This window comes from Carcharodon carcharias, chromosome 27 (genome assembly GCF_017639515.1).
Source record: "Carcharodon carcharias isolate sCarCar2 chromosome 27, sCarCar2.pri, whole genome shotgun sequence".
In the NCBI taxonomy this organism is placed as follows: domain Eukaryota; kingdom Metazoa; phylum Chordata; class Chondrichthyes; order Lamniformes; family Lamnidae; genus Carcharodon; species Carcharodon carcharias.
In genome coordinates, this window is record NC_054493.1 from 11,403,814 (window position 1) to 11,420,588 (window position 16,775).

The window sequence follows — 16,775 nt, forward strand, 5'->3', positions numbered from 1 at the left end:
TTATGTATGTATTTTTATTCTTTGTTAATAAATATTTTCATTTAATTTGTAAAATTGCTAAAGGGGTTAGTGGACTTATTACTTCTGAATTCAATGCACAAACCTTCTCATAATTAATACAAATTGCAAAATCATTGTGATAGCAATGCTGAGCTTCCCCTGTGGATTTGGTCAGCCTGGCAAATACCACCTGCTGTATCATAACAGAAGGCAAATGGAGTGTTGGCCTTTATTGCAAGGGGTGTGGAATATAAAAGGGAAGTCTTCCTGCAGCTGTACAGAATATTGGTGAGACCACACCTGCAGAACTGTGAACAGAGGAGGGATATGCATTGGAAGCAGTTCACGGAAGGTTTTCTAGGCTGATTCCAGGGATGAAGTGGTTGTCTTACAAGGAAAGGCTGAGCCAATACAGAGGTAATCTTATTGAAACATGCAGGTTTCTGAGGGGGTTTGACAGGGTGGATGTTTCCTCTCATGGGGGAATCTAGAACTAGAGGGACACAGTGTAAAGATAAGGGGTCTCCCATTTAAGACAGAGATGAGGAGGAATCTCTTCTCTAAAAGGGTGTTTAGTCTTTGGAATTCTCTTCCACAGAGAGCAGTGGAGGCTGGGTCATTGAATAAATTCAAGGCTGAGTTAGACAGATTTTGATTGAAAAGGCAGTCAAAGACTATGGGAGACAGGCAGGAAATTTTAAGTTAAGGCCACAATCAGATCAGCCTTGATCTTATTAAATGGAAGAGCAGGCTCGATGAGCCAAATGGCTACTCCTATTCTTATTTCTTATGATCTCTCTGTCGAGGACAGGAAGCAGTGAGTGTTGATCAGCATCAATTAACACCCTCAGGAGACTTGGGAGGGTGCATAATAGGTACAGCAGAGTGCAAATGGAGGGAGAGTGCGGGGGACAGGGATTTACTGATTTTGGGGAATGAGAGAAAGAGGTGTTTTCCATAGAATCTAAAATCATCTGTTCTGAATTTCTGTCCTGGACTGACAGTGATGACTTTTGTAAACTCCTTTTACAGGATTTTAGAAGGGAACAAATTGCAAACAGAAATCTCAAATCAAACATAACATCAAGATCTGACAGAGTCTCTCAATTCATCAGGACCTGAATATCATTGGCCTTTGAATCTAGAAGGAGAAATGTTTGTCTGTTCTGTCTGCTTCAAACCATTTTAAACATCAGTTGACTGGAAAAGCACTGAGATACACACACCCCAGTGCACTGATTGGAAAGAGCTTTAACCAGTTGCACAGCCTGAAAAAAACATTGCACCATTCACAGTGAGGAGAAACCATAGACGTGTTCTGTGTGTGAATGAGGCTTCAACAGATCATCAAACCTGGAGAGGCACAAGGACACTGGCACCATGGAGAAACCGTGGAAATGTGGAGACTGTGGGAAGGAATCCCGTTCCCCATCTGAGCTGGAGATTCATCAACGCATTCACACTGGGGAGAGGCCGTTCACCTGCTCAGAGTGTGGGAAGGGATTCACTCATTTAAACAACATGCGGACACACCAGCGAGTTCACACTGGGGAGAGGCCATTCACCTGCTCCGTGTGTGGGAAGGGATTCACTCACACCTGGAACCTGCGGACACACCAGCGACTTCATACTGGAGAGAGGCCATTCACCTGCTCTGAGTGTGGGAAAGGATTCAGTCGGTTATGCAGCCTGCAGACACACCAACGAGTTCACACTAGGGAGAGGCCATTCACCTGCTCTGAGTGTGGCAAGAGATTCACTCAGTTATCCCATCTGCTGACGCACCAGCGGGTCCACACTGGGGAGAGGCCGTTCACCTGCTCCGAGTGTGGGAAGGGATTCAGTGAATCATTCACCCTGCTGATACACCAGCGAGTTCACACTGGAGAGAGGCCGTTCACCTGCACTGTGTGTGGGAAGGGATTCACTCAGTCGTCCAACCTGTTGACACACCAGCGAGTCCACACTGGGGAGAGACCATTCATCTGCTCCATGTGTGAGAAAGGATTAATTCAGTTATCTCACCTGCAAAGACACCAGCGAGTTCACAAGTGATTACAGGAGTTGGATTCTGCTGTTATTGCTGCTGTTAATCACACCCAGGACTGAACCATGTTCATTCTGACAGTTGTGAAGTGGGAGGGTCGGGGGGTTTCTTTCTGCTGGACTGGCCGGTCTCACAACTTTGCTTCCGGTGGGCTGATGCTCTTTGAGCCTTGTTGCGAAAATCTAGTTGATATTTGGTGTTTGGAAGGTAAAAGAGATCTAGTTTGTATTTCTGTTTGGAACCCCCTCACTGCCTCAAACGCATGCTCCACTGTTACAGAAATGGGCTGTGGTGGTTAGAAGGTTCTTTTGTTTTATTTATCTGGCATTTCTCACAGAAGGAAACTACAAAGGTATGAGGGGCAAGTTGGCTGTGGTAGATTGAGAAACTACATTAAAAGGTATGATGGCAGACAGGCAATGGCTGGCATTTAAGGAATTAATACAGGAACAAAAACCCAACAGGAAAGTTGATGCAATAGTGATTAATAAGAGAAGCTAAAGATTACATTAGATCAAAGGAAGTGGCCTAAAACATAGTAAGCCTGAGGATTGGGAGATATTTAGAATTCAGCAAAGGAAGACCAAGAAACAGATAAATAAAGAGAAAATAGAATATGAGAACACACTGGTGAGAAACATAAAAACTGACCATAAAATCTTTTTTATGTGAAAAGGAAAGGATTAGCAAAGACAAGTATGGGCTCATTACAGGTGGAGACAGGAGAATTTAAATGAGGAATGTGGAAATGGCAGAGAAACTAAACAAATGTTTGTCTGTCTTCATGGAGGAAGATACGGAAATTGCCCCAAAGATACTAGAGAACCAAGGAATTAGTTAGCATAGGACCTGAAAGAGGTTAGTATTACTGAACATGCACCAGAGAAATTAATGGGACTGAAAGTTGATAAATCTCTGGGATCCAATGATCTACATCCCAGAGTGTTGAGGGAGGTGGCTGTAGAGGTAGTGGATACATTGTTGGTCATCTTCCCAAATTCTATAGTTTCTGCGATGGCTCCTGCAGATTGGAAGGTGGCAAATATAACTCCACTATTTACGAAAGGAGGGAGAAAATGGGGAATGACAAATCCGGTAGTCTGACTTCAGTAGCAGGGGAAATACTAGAATCAATTATAAAGGATGTGATAGCTGGTTACTTAAAAAATAATGATCTGATTGGGCAGAATCAACATGGATTTGTGAAAGGGGAATCATGTTTAAACCTGATGGAGTTTTTTGAGGATGTAACTAGCAGAACAGATAAGGGGGAACCAGTCGATGTGGAGTTTTTGGATTTTCAGAAAGCTTTCGATAAGAGGTTAGTAAGCAGAATTAGAGCACATGGGATTGGGGGAGCTTTACTGGCATGGATTGAGAATTGGTTAACAGACAGAAAACAGAGAGTAAGAATAAATAGGACCTGGGCATCATTGTTCATGAGCCACTGAAAACTAACATAGAGATGCAGCAAGCAATTAGGAAAGCACAAGGTGGCCTTTGTTGCAAGAGGATTTGAGGAGGGGAGTAAAGAGGTATTGCTGCAATTGTATAGAATCATGGTTAGACCACACCTGAAGCATTATGTACAATTTTGGTCACCTTACCTAAGGAGGGTTATACTTGCCATAGAGAGAGTGCAACAGAGATTCACCTGATTCCTGAGATGGCAGGATTGCCCAATAAGGAGGGATTGAGGAGACTGGGCCTATATTCTTTAAAGCTTAGAAGAATGAGAGGTGATCTCATTGAAACCTACAAAATTCTACAGGACTTGACAGGGTCGATGCAGGAAGGATATATCCCCTGGCTGGGTGTGTCTAGAACCAGGGACACAGCCTCAGAATAAAGGGAAGACCATTTAGGACTCAGATGAGGAGGAATTTCTTCATTTAGAGGGTGAAGAACCTTTGGAATTCTCTACCTCTGAGGGCTGTGGAGGTTCAGTCATTGAGTACATTTAAGACAGAGATTGATAGATTTTTAGATATTGAAGGCATCAGGGGATATGGGGAGAGTGCAGGAAAATGGTGTTGAGACAGATGGTCAGCCATGATCTAATTGAATGGCAGAGCAGGCTCAATGGGCCGAATGGCCTATTCCTGCTCCTATTTCCTATGTACTTAGAAGACAGTTACAGATTTGGTCTTGTGTACGTTGCAGTTCACTTGGAGTTGGTGAGGGGAAAAGAAGCTGGAAGATTTGCCTAGCTTGGAGCTAGAGGAAGAAACCTTGAATGATCCTGATAGTGAAAGGCAGTTAGCCTTGTGGCAGAAAAGAGTCAGCTTGAATATTGAGCTTTGAAAGAGCTGTGAAGAAGCTGTGGGAGCAGCATGGGGAAAAGCAGTCAGTCTGTCCAAAGTCAGGGTAAGAAGGCAGTGAGGCTCAAGCCTGAGTGGAGGAATCCACAGTTGTGAGGTCTTAAAGAAATTTTGACAGGTAGATTGGCAAAAAGCTGCTGGAAAGATGCCTAAGAAATCTTGTAGCTTGGAAGAGTAGGTGGAATACTGAGGAGGAATCAAAGTGAATTCCAGAGGGCTGTGGCACATGGGTTGGTTTCAGGAGAAGTGAATTAACCTTCAGGATCTCATAACATATAAAGGAACTCTTGGTGGAACTAAAAATTAGAACCGGGTTTATAACTTTAGTATTTATATAACATGGTGTTAAGTGGTAGTGCTTACTGCATTTAATTCTTTTACATACAGGAAAGTTTATTTTTTTCAAAATGTCAAATATTGTGTCATAATTCATTCAGCTAATTAGTGGGTGTTCAGATTTTTCTTTAAACATTAACGGTCCCTATCAGGATTGTAACAATATTGGGGGCCCATTTGGGATTGCGAATCCACAGATTGGTAAGGGTGCGCTAGGTTTTGCTAAGGTTTAGGTTAACAATATTTCAGAATGAACCTTACCACATTCATTGAGAAGCAGAATGGTTTTGCTAATTGCTAAGACGTCTTCAGGGAGATGATTTATCCCTGGGTGTTTTGAAACAATGAGTAAAGGTGAGGTTGATGGAATTAGCAAAACAGTGGTTTTTGGATTTCAAAGCGGGGACTTAAAAAGCAGAAATAGTTGATGCAAAAGCACTGCATTTGGAATTAGAAGAAGAAAAGCTTCATTCAGATAACAATCCAGATGAGTTACCTAGAATTCAATTGCAGATCAAAAACTTGAATGAGAATTCCAACGGGATAGAGAAAATCAAAATCTCGAAGATGAAGCAGAGGAAAAGGAAAAAGAAAGAGGAAAAAAATTGGAAATGCTGAGGCTTGAACTAGAATTCCAAACAGAAAAATTAGAAAGGGAAGAAAGAGATAAGGCAAGAAACAGAGAGCTTCAAAGAGAGAAAAAAAATTAAACATTATGAACTGGCTAAAGAAAATCTTAAGCGGTGAAAGAGAAACTAACTGTTCAGACAATGAGTCCACTGTGAGTTATCATTTTGCAAGGAATATTTGCCTAGTGCCTAAATTTCACTGAAGAAGGCATTGGAGAGATTTTGCCTTGTTTGGAAAATTTGTTGCAAAGTTAGGGTGGCCAAAGAAGGCATGGGCTTTTATTTTGCAAAGGGGTTATTGGGAAAGGCAATGGATGTTTATTCAAGTTAAGGTTCAAATTATGAGACTGTTCAAACTGTGGTGCTTAATGCATATGAGCTTGTTCCCAAATCATATCTATTAAAATTTTGGACCTTGTGAAAAGACAAACCCAGCCCTTCATAAAATTTGCTACGTAAAAAAGAAATGATGTTTGACAGGTGATTTTGAGCAATGAAAATTTTGAGAATGTGGATTAAATAATCTAAATGGAAGAATTTAAAAACAGTATTCTTACACACCCGGTGCACTGTACGTTTTTACTATAAGAAAAGCTGCTGTTTTAGCTGATAGCTATGATGTGACTCACAGACACCTTAGTGACAACAAACCACTGGTCGCAAACCCATAAGAGCTGGAAAATGAAATGATATGAGAATGAACAGGATTCATTCCTTCTAATCTTCTAATGTATTTACCATGGGTGAAAATAGAGATATGAGGGATTAAGAAGGGGAAGTCACTACATTTTTGTCCAAGAAAGGGCCTGGAAAGCTTGTTATCCCGAGAGACACTGGCTCGATTCAAAGCTTATTATTAGCAAAAGACTTAGACTTTTGTTTGAAACATTCACTGAGTAAAAATGTATTAATACGAGGTATTGATGGGAAAATAAAAGCAAAATGCTGCAGATGCTGGACATCAAATGCAAAAACAGAAACATAGAAACATAGAAAATAGGAGCAGGAGTAGGCCATTCGGCCCTTCGAGCCTGCTCCGCCATTCATTATAATAATGGCTGATCATCCAACTCAATAGCCTGCTCCCGTTTTCTCCCCATATCCTTTGATCCCTTTCACCCTAAGAGCTATATCTAACTCCTTCTTGAAAACATACAATGTTTTGGCCTCAAATATTTCCTGTGGTAGCGAATTCCACAGGCTCACCACTCTCTGGGTGAAGGAATTTCTCCTCATCTCAGTCCTAAATGGCCTACGCCGTATTCTCAGATTGTGACCCCTAGATCTGGACTCCCCCACCATCGGGAACATCCTTCCTACATCTACCCTGTCTAGTTCTGTTAGAATTTTATAGGTTCCTATGAGATCCCCTCCCCTATTCTTCTGAACTCCAGGGAATATAATCCTAACTGACTCAATTCCTCTTCATATGTCAGTCCCACCATCCCAGGAATCAGTCTGGTAAACATTCGCTGCACTCCCTCTATAGCAAGAACATCCTTCCTCAGATAAGGAGGCCAAAACTGCACATAATATACCAAGTGTGGTCTCACCAAGGCCCTGTGTAATTGCAGCAAGACATCCCTGCTCCTGGACTCAAATCCTCTTGCTATGAAGGCCAACATACCATTTGCCTACTTTACCGCCTGCTACACCTGCATGCTTACCTTCAACGACTGGTGTACAAGGACACTCAGGCCTCGTTGCACATTCCCCTCTCTCAATTTATAGCTATTCAGATAATAATCTGCCTTCCTGTTTTTGCTACCAAAGTGGATAACCTCACATTTATCCACATTATGCTGCATCTGTTATGCATTTGCGCACTCACGTAGCTTGTCCAAATTACCCTGAAGCATCTCTGCATCCTCCTCACAGCTCATCCTCCCACCCAGCTTTGTGTCATCTGCAAATTTGGAGATATTACATTTAGCTCCCTTATCTAAATCATTAATATATATTGTGAATAGCTGGGGTCCCAGCACCGATCCCTGCGGTACCCCACTAGTCACTGCCTCCCATTTGGAAAAAGACCTACTTTTCTACTCTTTGTTTCCTGTCTGCCAATCAGTTTTCTATCCATCTTAATACATTACCCCCAATCCCATATGCTTTAATTTTACATGCTGGTAAAACTCAGCAGGTCTGGCAGCATTTATGAAGAGAGAAACAGGGTTAATGCTTCGAGTCTGTGTGACTCTTCTTCAGGTGAACATGGTGAAAGAGACCAATGGAAATCATGTTGGAGAGAACCCCTACCCCTTGCGTATTCATAAGGCATAGATGATATATTTGCTATATTTGAATTTGCAGTTGCATGCAAGATTTTCCTTACACACCTTAATGGGTTCCAGCTAGTGCTCAAATTTACCTTTGAAATGGAGCAGTCACATGAGCTCCCATTCCTCATCGTGGTTGTTGAGATACTTGCTAATGGGTGCTCTACTACCATCTACTGCATGTCTACCTTCACTGGTCAATATATGTGTTGTGATTCCGACATTTCCATGCCCTATAACATTGACCTTATGTGCAACCTCATAAACAGCTCTGTTTCAAATTCTTTGGCAGAATTAGAATCAGTGAGTGGGACTGGCCCACAGTCTGAGTCAGTGTTTAAGGACAGGAGGAGAGAATCTGTGGAGGAGAAAAGAATAAGTAGGAGACTGGACACTGAATCTGGAACAATGAGCAGAGAGGGAGAGGAGTGTGTGGGACAGAGATTTATTGATTTGGGGGAAAGGGGGGGAAATGTTCCACAGAAACTAGAATTGTCAGTTCTGAATTTCTATCCTGTGTTTACAGTAAACTCCTTTTACAGGGGTTACATGGGGAGGGGTTCTAGATGGGAACGTCATAACAAATATCATGTCGAGATCTGACAGAGTCACTTGATTCATCAGGACCTAAATATCATCAGTCTTTGAATGTGGAAGGAGAAATGTTTGTTCTGTCCATGGGAGAAGATTTCAAGCATCAGCCTGACTGGAAAAGCACCGAGACACACACACACGTACACACGATTGAGAGTGAACTGACTATGGAAAGAGCTTTAACCAGGTGCACAGCCTGAAAAAAGAATCGCACCATTCACACTGGGGAGAGACTGTACACATGTTGTTTTGTGTGTGTAAGGCTTCAACTGATCATCCAACCTGGAGAGGCACAAGGACATTGGCACCTTGGCGAATCTGTGGAATTGGGGGACAGTGGATTGGGATTCATTTCCCCATTTGAACTGGAAACTGATCACTGCAGTCAGAATGGGGAGAGGCCATTCACCTGCTCTACGTGTGGAAATGGATTGACTCAATTATCCAGTAGTGTTGACACACCAGCATGTTCACACCGGAGAGAGATCATTCAGATGCTCTGTGTGAGAAGAAATTTGCCTACTCATCTGACAAGCTGGCGATGAGCAAGTTCACACTGAGGAGATTCCAGTTCCCTGCTGTGTGTGGGGGAAGGGATTCACTCAGTCAGGCCAGCTTCTGACATACCAGCGAGTTTACACTGGAGAGACACTGTTCATCTGCTTTTTGTGTGGGAAGGGATTCACACAGTCATCCAGTTTGCTGATACCCCAGTGAGTACACAAATGACTGTAGGCATTGAATTCTGTTATTGCTGCTGCTAGTCACATCCAGGATTGAACTTGTGGGTTAATCGTGAGGTGTGTAAGAAATGTGTCACAGCCGCTCTCTTCCATGGTTCAAAGCTCAGAAGGCTCCTTTACAACTGTGTTTAGAGTCGGGAAGAACAGTGAATGCTGGAAACATGCTGTCAAATCAGAGATTGGTGTAAAACTATGATCTGTTCCTGACTGAGAGTGAAACAGCGGGTTTAAGTTTCCATTCTGAAAATGATGATTATTATGGTACGAGGATTTAAAGTTTGTGTGATATTCCTGAGTCTACCATTTTAAGGCAATAACGAGTTGCATTTGTGTATGGAACGTTTATAAGCGCTTTCTCACCTTCCATTGACTTCAATGTAATGGAAACTGACTGTTGGAACCTGTCAGCAATTGATTCAAGGGTTTCTTATAGTTGGGATTTTTCTCTGTTCTGTCCACTCGAGGCATTAGATAACAGATTTCCTTCTGTGAATATCGAGCTGGAGTACTGGGCTATGATGTGTTTCCTTGTTCATCTTGTTGACTCTAAATGTTGAATCTTGTGGTTTCAAACACCAGATAATCAAGCTCACAACAACAGATTGTCTTTTTCTGACTTTATTAACAGCATTGCAATCATACAGACAGAATAATTCCTTACATGGTTCCGGTCTTCTGAGAAGCACTTGAACGATGAAACTTATATGTACTTCAGGAACTGTAATATAGGAAAAGTGTATTGGTCTGTAATTTTCATTCAATATTCCTTCTTTTTATATCCCATCCACCACTTCCCTGTTGAATGTGTTTGTCTATTTCATATTATTACGTGATTGTCACATTTTCATATTTTTAACTTGATTACTTAGTCTATAAATGAATTTTCTGAGTTTTTTGATGTAAGTTACATTGCAGTTCAGCCTTTGGGCTGTGAACATATTTCTTGAATAAAATATTATTATATCAAAAAATACGTACCCAATATGGGGAACAGAGGATAATTCAGTGGATTCAGAGCTTTCTTCCAGCTCTGGTCAAACAAGCTGTGGCTAAACTGGAGATATTTATATTTTAACTTGTTCACTACATTCGTGATCTGACCATGTTCAAACTATAACCATAAGGATATCTGTGCATTTTTCTGACTGTGAGCACAAGGCTGTTAATACATTTGCTGAGTCAATTTCAATTTAAACCAGGTTTACAGACATGATGCTCTATTCACACATCAAAGGTGCGAGAGATGCTGTGGGACACACACACAGTGTCCAGTAGCTGAAAGTGTTTAACAAACTGAGCTTTAGGTTTAGTGAACCTGGATGTGTTACTGATGTCTTTCCTGGATGCCAAGTGCAGGAGGGACAGTCTGGAAGGTATGGGGAGCTGGGATTTGTCCATGAGAGGAACTGAAGGTAGGAGAGCTGAAATAATCTAGAGTTAGAAAGGGGGAAAGGTCCAAAGATGGAAGCGTCAGTAAAAGGATATCAATTACTTTCCTTTTATCCTGGAGAATTTAAGAGGATAACTGGAGCACTGAGTGCAGTTTTGGTCTCCGTATTTAAGGAAGGAGGAGGTCTTGTGGTGCAGTGGGTAACGTCCCTGTCTCTGAGCCGGAAGCTCTGGGTTCAAGTCGCACTCCAAGACTTAGCCACGGAAGCTGTGTTCATCACACAGCCAAACAGCTTGGGTATCAACTTATAAACTCTCCCAACTCACACCGATGGCAGATGGAAAGAGAGGGAGGGAGTCCGTGTCACCCATGTGGTGGAAAGAAGATTGGAGTCTCTTCCATCACTATTTCTAGCTCCATACTACAACATGTATGTTAAAGTGTATGTTGTCATAGCAACTCAGACTCCTTAGGGGGGCAGTTTGCTGGATGTCTGGTGTGGATCCGATTGGTACAAACAGCATGGAGTTTGATCCCTGTTCCAGCTGGGGTGGATTTGGGACCTGCCTCCTTGCCCTGTGCAGGGTGGAGATCAGCGTGCTGCTTTCAGGCAGAGAACTGAAGAAGATGAAGATTTACTGAAGGATATAGTTGCATTGGGAGGCGGTACAGCACTATATTGGTTCCTGGGATGAAAGAGTTGTCTTATAATGAGAGGCCTATATTCTCTATAGTTCAGGGGAGTGAGAGGTGATCTCACTGAAACATACAAGATTCCAAATGGGCTTGACAGGGTAAACACTGGGAGGTTGTTTCCCCTGGCTGGGGAATCTAGGAGATGGGGGCACACACTCCAGTTAATTTAGAATTGAGGTGAGGAGATATTTATTCACATGAAGACGTGAATGTTTGGAATTTTCTTTCCCCAGATGGTTGTACATGCTCCATTGTTGAACATATTTAAGACTGAGATAGACAGATTTTTGGTCTCTCAGGGAATCAAGGAAATGGGGAGTGGGCGAAAAAGTGCAATTGAAGCCAACGATCAGCAATGATTGTATTAAATGGTGGAGCAGGCTTGATGGGCCATATGGTCTGCTCCTGCTCCTCTCTTATGATTTTATGACTTGCAGTCTGCTTCCCCCAAGACTGATACATTTGACCAATGTGCAGAATATTAAACTCGAGGACAGTTATAGGAGGTATTAACATCAGCAAAAACAAACAAAGGACTTGATTAACAGCAATATCCAACCTCTACAATCACTTGTGAACTCGCTGGTGTGTCAGCAAGTGAGACGATCGAGCAAATCTCTTCCCACAGACAGAGCAGGCGAATGGCCTCTCCCCAGTGTGAACTTGCTGGTGTCTCAGCAGGTTGGAAGACTGAGAAAAGTGCTTCCCACACACAGAGCAGGTGAATATCTTCTCCCCTGTGTGAACCCGTTGGTGTCTCACCAGGTTGGATGAAGAAGTGAATCCCTTCCCACACATGGAGCAGGTAAGTGGTCGCTCGCCGGTGTGAACTCGCTGGTGTTGAATGAGGTGAGATGACTGTCTGAATCTCTTCTCACATTGAGAGCAACCAAATGGTCTCTCATCAGTGTGAACAAACTTGTGTTTCATTAGATCCGGTGAGATTTTAAAGCCTTTCCCACAATTAGAACATTTAAAAGGCCTCTCAGCAGTGTGAACTCGCTGGTGTAACTGAAGGCTGGACATCAGAGTGAATCCCTTCCCACATGTGGAGCAGGTGTATGGTCTCTCCCCAGTGTGAGTGCGTCGATGAGCTTCCAGCTGGGATGGGCAAATGAATCCCTTCCCACAGTCCCCACATTTCCATGGTTTCTCCATGGTGCAGGTGTCTTTGTCTCTCTCCAGGTTGGACAATCAGTTGAAGCTTCATTTCTATTCAGAACACGTGTCCAGTTGTTCCTTGCTGTGAAGGGTTCAATGTTTTTTTCAGGCTGTGTAACTGGTTCATGCTGTTTCCACAGCCAGTTCACTGGGATACTCTCACTCAGGTTTGTGTGTGTCTTGGTACTTCAGTTTGCATACTCTGTTTGTAAATCCTCCCCTTCTAATACCCTGTAAATTAAATTTATACAGTTTATTATTGTAAATACAGGACAGGTATTCAAAATCGACTATTCTAGTTACAATGGAACATTCTTTCGTCTCTCAATTTCCATAGAATTGTGCTTAATTGCAACTGCCCTCTGAAATGGCCTAGCCAGTCACTCAGTTGTGTCAAAACACACGACAGAGAAAAACACTATGGGCATACCGACATCAAATTACCTTCAGCAGTGCAAGAAGGCGGCTCAGCACCGCCACCACAAGGGAAATCAGGAATGGGTAACAACTGCTGTCCTTGCCAGCAATGCACGCACCCCATGACTGACCTAAAAGAAACCACAAATATGAAACCTATGAGTTTGTTTTCGTGAGTCATTGTGAATGGAGTTTATAAAATCCATCACAGTCAGCCCTGGACAGAAAGTCACAACATTCTCTTTCTGCGCCGATAAGCGCGCATGATTCCTGCTACAAAGCTCCGCCCTTCTGGACTCACACATGGCCCAGATACACCAATCGGCTTCTCTCTCTCGGACAGCGGAAGCGGTTAAGAAAGGGACATGAAGCCGCTCCCACTCATTCCTGCAGATGGATATTGGGGGTGGGGTGGAATTGAGTCCTTCCTTTCAACCACCCGTAAGTAAATAACTATAAACTATCGGGGCTACCCAGCATCCGCCGCGGTGGAGAATGCCCCCTATCCACACCCCAGGAGAGCAACACGCAGGCGCAGTGATGATGATGGATAAACCCTTGTTTGCCGCATTTGCAGCCGGTAAGCGGCAAAGGGAGATATGGACCAGGCGGATGGGTAGGGAGGTATCAATAACACCCAGTGTCGGCTGCCAGCACCGAACGAGAACCTGCAGTCCGGCGTTTGAGGTTCCGGCTTTTCCTGGGAAAAGGCCCAGATCAACGGCCGCCATCTTGTTTTAGTAGGTAGGAGAGCGCATGCGCTGCAATCTTGGTGACGCAACAAAGGGTGGGCGGGTATTCAGGGTCTCAGTGACCCGGAGAAAAATTAATAAATAATAAAATCAACCCAGGCAGAGGAGGGGAAGGGAGAAACTGGGAGTGGAGGAAAGAAATGGTGCAGATGGTGAGACGGGTTTCGATTTCAGCCCAAGGTGAAGGAGACTGTGTGGGATGGGGACTTACAGCTTTTGGGGAACAAACGGGAAAAATATGTTCCACAGAAATTAGAATTGTCTTCTGAATTTCTATCCTGGACTTACAGCGATGACTATTGTAAATTCCTTTTCCATGTCATTAAAATGGAGGATTTGCATACAGGAAACTCAAACATCATGTCAAGAGTAGACAGAGTCACCTCAGTCATCAAGATCTGAGTATCATCAGCCTTTGGATGTAGAGGAAGAAATGTTTGTCTCTTCTGTCTATTGAAAAGTATTACAAAGATCAGTGTGACTGGAAAAGCACTGGGACACACACATCCAAGTGAGAGGGTTCCAATGCACTGACTATGGAAAGAGCTTTAACCAGTTACACAGCTTGAATAAACATCACGCCATTCACAGCAGACAGAAAATAAACTGTACGGATGTTCTGTGTATGAATGAGGTTTCAACTGACTGTCCATTGGAGAGACACAAGGACACTAACACCATGGAGAAACGATGGAAATATGGGAACTGTGGAACCGGATCCATTTCCCCATCCCTGCTGGAAATGCACTGGCGTATTCACACTGGGGAGAGGCGTTCACCTGCTCTGACTGTGGGAAAAGATTCAGGAGTTCATCCAATCTTAATACCCACCAGCGAGAGGCCATTCACTTGTTCCATTTGTGGGAAAGGATTCACTGAACCATCTGTTCTGCTGACACACCAACTTGTTCACAGTGCTCAGAGACTGTTCAAACGTTCTGACTGTGAGGGGAGCTTTAAAGGCCCAACAGATCTGCTGAAATACCAGCGAATTCACATGGGGGAGAGACCTGCTCAGAGTATGGGGAGGGATTCACACGAACATCCCACCTTCAGAAGCACCAAGTTCACTCCATTAAGAAACATTTTAAATGTTCTGACTGTGGGAAGATATTTAAAAACAGAAACCAAATGATGCAACATCAGTGCTCACACACTGGGGAGAGGCCGTACACCTGTCCCGTGTGTGGGAAGGAATTCAAATATCCATTCCTTCTGCTGACACTCCAGTGAGTTCACATCAGGGAGAGGCTGTTCATCTGCTCTGTGTGTGGGAAGGGATTCAGTGTGTCATCCAATCTGCAGAGACACCAGGATGTTCACAAGTGACTGCAGGGGTTTGAATTCCACTGTTATTACCGTGGTTAATCACCTCCAGGACTGGACAATGTTCATTTTGATAAGAGGTGTTTGTTTCTGCTGATAATGATCCCTATAACTGGGCTCGTGTTTAATATTCTGGATAAATGTTAAATAAATCAGGTTGGTGTCACAGTGTGTGGAGTATTTGTTTTCTCCAGGATAAGAGGAGACTAATTGAAATCCTGTTCTCGACTATTCCATTTCTGGGTCTTTTCTCCTCTGTTCAAGAAAGATTTGTATTTCTGTAGAGCCTTTCATGACACCAGGATATCTCAAAGCATTTAACAGCTAATGAAATTTCTTTGAAGTGCAGCACATGTTGTAATGTAGGAAATACAGCAGCTCATTTATGCACAGCAAGATCCCATGGAGAGCAATATGATCAGACCCAGAAAAGCTGTTTGAGTGATGTCGATTGAGGGATCAACATTGGTCATGACACTGGATAGAGCTTCTCTGCTCGTCAAAATAGCAGCAATGGATCTTGTATACCCATCGATTGAAGGTCTCATCTGACAGTGCAGAGCTCCCTTGGTACTGCAACGGAATCTTTATCTTTCCATCTACATGACATGATGGACGTGCAGCAAATCAAACTGTTGGGGATGGGGGAGCCTCATATGGTTCACTTTTACTGATGGCTGAAGAGACCAATCTGTGAGAGGCAGGTTCTGCCACAAGTGTCAGATGTGAAGTGGTTCTCTGGTGGGGTTGTGGGTTGTTGTTTTCAGTGTTGGTGCCTGTTGCCAAGTTGCTGCAGTCACCAGGGATGAGAATGGCTGAAGATAGAAAGGTCTGAAAATCTTTTGGTGACAAAGAATCATGTAATTTAGCAGTTTTTATGATCTGCAATAAATTCAAATTCTTCTAGCCACTTCAAATGGGTGGAATTATTCAACTTCAAGTGGGTAGAACCTGAGTTTTCCTTTAGTTTACCTTCTATTACCATCAAAACTGTGACCCATGCCTTTGTATCAAGTCACCAGAGGGAGATGAGCATTCAATGCAGTTAGTGCCTGTAATACAGGATGAAGTCCATACTAACAACAACATGAGCTTGCTGGGTTATGTACATGCGGAGTGAAGCAAAGGATTATGTCAGTGTGTCACCAGCTATTTTCCAATGTGCCACCGTTTTAACTCACCAACATCTTCGAGGGCAATTAGGGATGGGCAACAGATGCTGGTCTTGCCAATGATGCCCACATTGCATAAACAAACATCTATACAATAAAATTCATGAAAATTAACGTGATCCCAGGCGCCAGTAAAAAAGCAATAAAGCAGCACTGTAACATTCAGCATATAATTGTTAAAATCCACATCATAGATCAACATATCAATATGAAAGTCTGTATTTTTAAAGTACTTGCTAAAAATATTATTTTACACATTCGTAAGTTAAGCCAACTCAGTGAAACTCCTCACACCCCCATCCTCCCACACACACATTGTAATCAGCCGCTCCGTCACCAACACCACCCCCCCCCCCCCCCCCCCCCCCCCCATTACACACAAACACACACCCTTCTTTCCAAATCCCACCCACTCACTCGGAAGTCCCATTCACCAACCACACCTCCCAACCCATTTAGCAGTTTCTCTTCCCAACACCACCCCCCCCAATTCACTCAGCAGCCCCTCTTCCCAACCTACACCTCTACCCCAACTCATTTAGCAGCCCCTCTTCCCAACGCCCCCACACACTCACTCGGCAGCCAGGCCTTTCCAAGAGCCTGATAGCAATACAGAGCCATTGTGGGCCCCCATCGAACCCTTCATGAGCAGGTCACCACGACTGAAAACTGGCACTGATTCACGATAATCAGCCGAGACTCGGGTTCCACTGCTCCTAGCCGGTTAGCTAGTCCTGTATCAAAGCAAATCCCTTCACAGGTCAGGGACTCTCATTCGAACTTGATTCAATGAACAACTCATATTATAAACAAAGAATGTACCAGTCTGAAATAGTCAGTTGTTAAATTAATTTTAGAAAACTAATTAATCTAATCAGGGTTGTTCAGAGTCTATTTTCTGCAAGTACTTTA

General features: G+C 43.2%; 1 protein-coding gene across 1 annotated transcript; it reads left to right on the plus strand.

Moving 5' to 3' along the window:
* Positions 1–1,273: 1,273 nt before the first annotated feature.
* LOC121270579 (gastrula zinc finger protein XlCGF7.1-like) lies at positions 1,274–2,055 on the plus strand. Its single transcript, XM_041175952.1, has one exon. The coding sequence runs from the start codon at positions 1,381–1,383 to the stop codon at positions 2,053–2,055; it is 675 nt and encodes a 224-aa protein (XP_041031886.1). The 5' UTR covers positions 1,274–1,380.
* The last annotated feature ends 14,720 nt before the right edge of the window (positions 2,056–16,775 follow it).

Bases quoted from the DNA above. Each gene is read 5' to 3' on its own strand.
- LOC121270579 (XM_041175952.1), top strand. From the start codon at position 1,381: ATGGAGAAACCGTGGAAATGTGGAGACTGTGGGAAGGAATCCCGTTCC.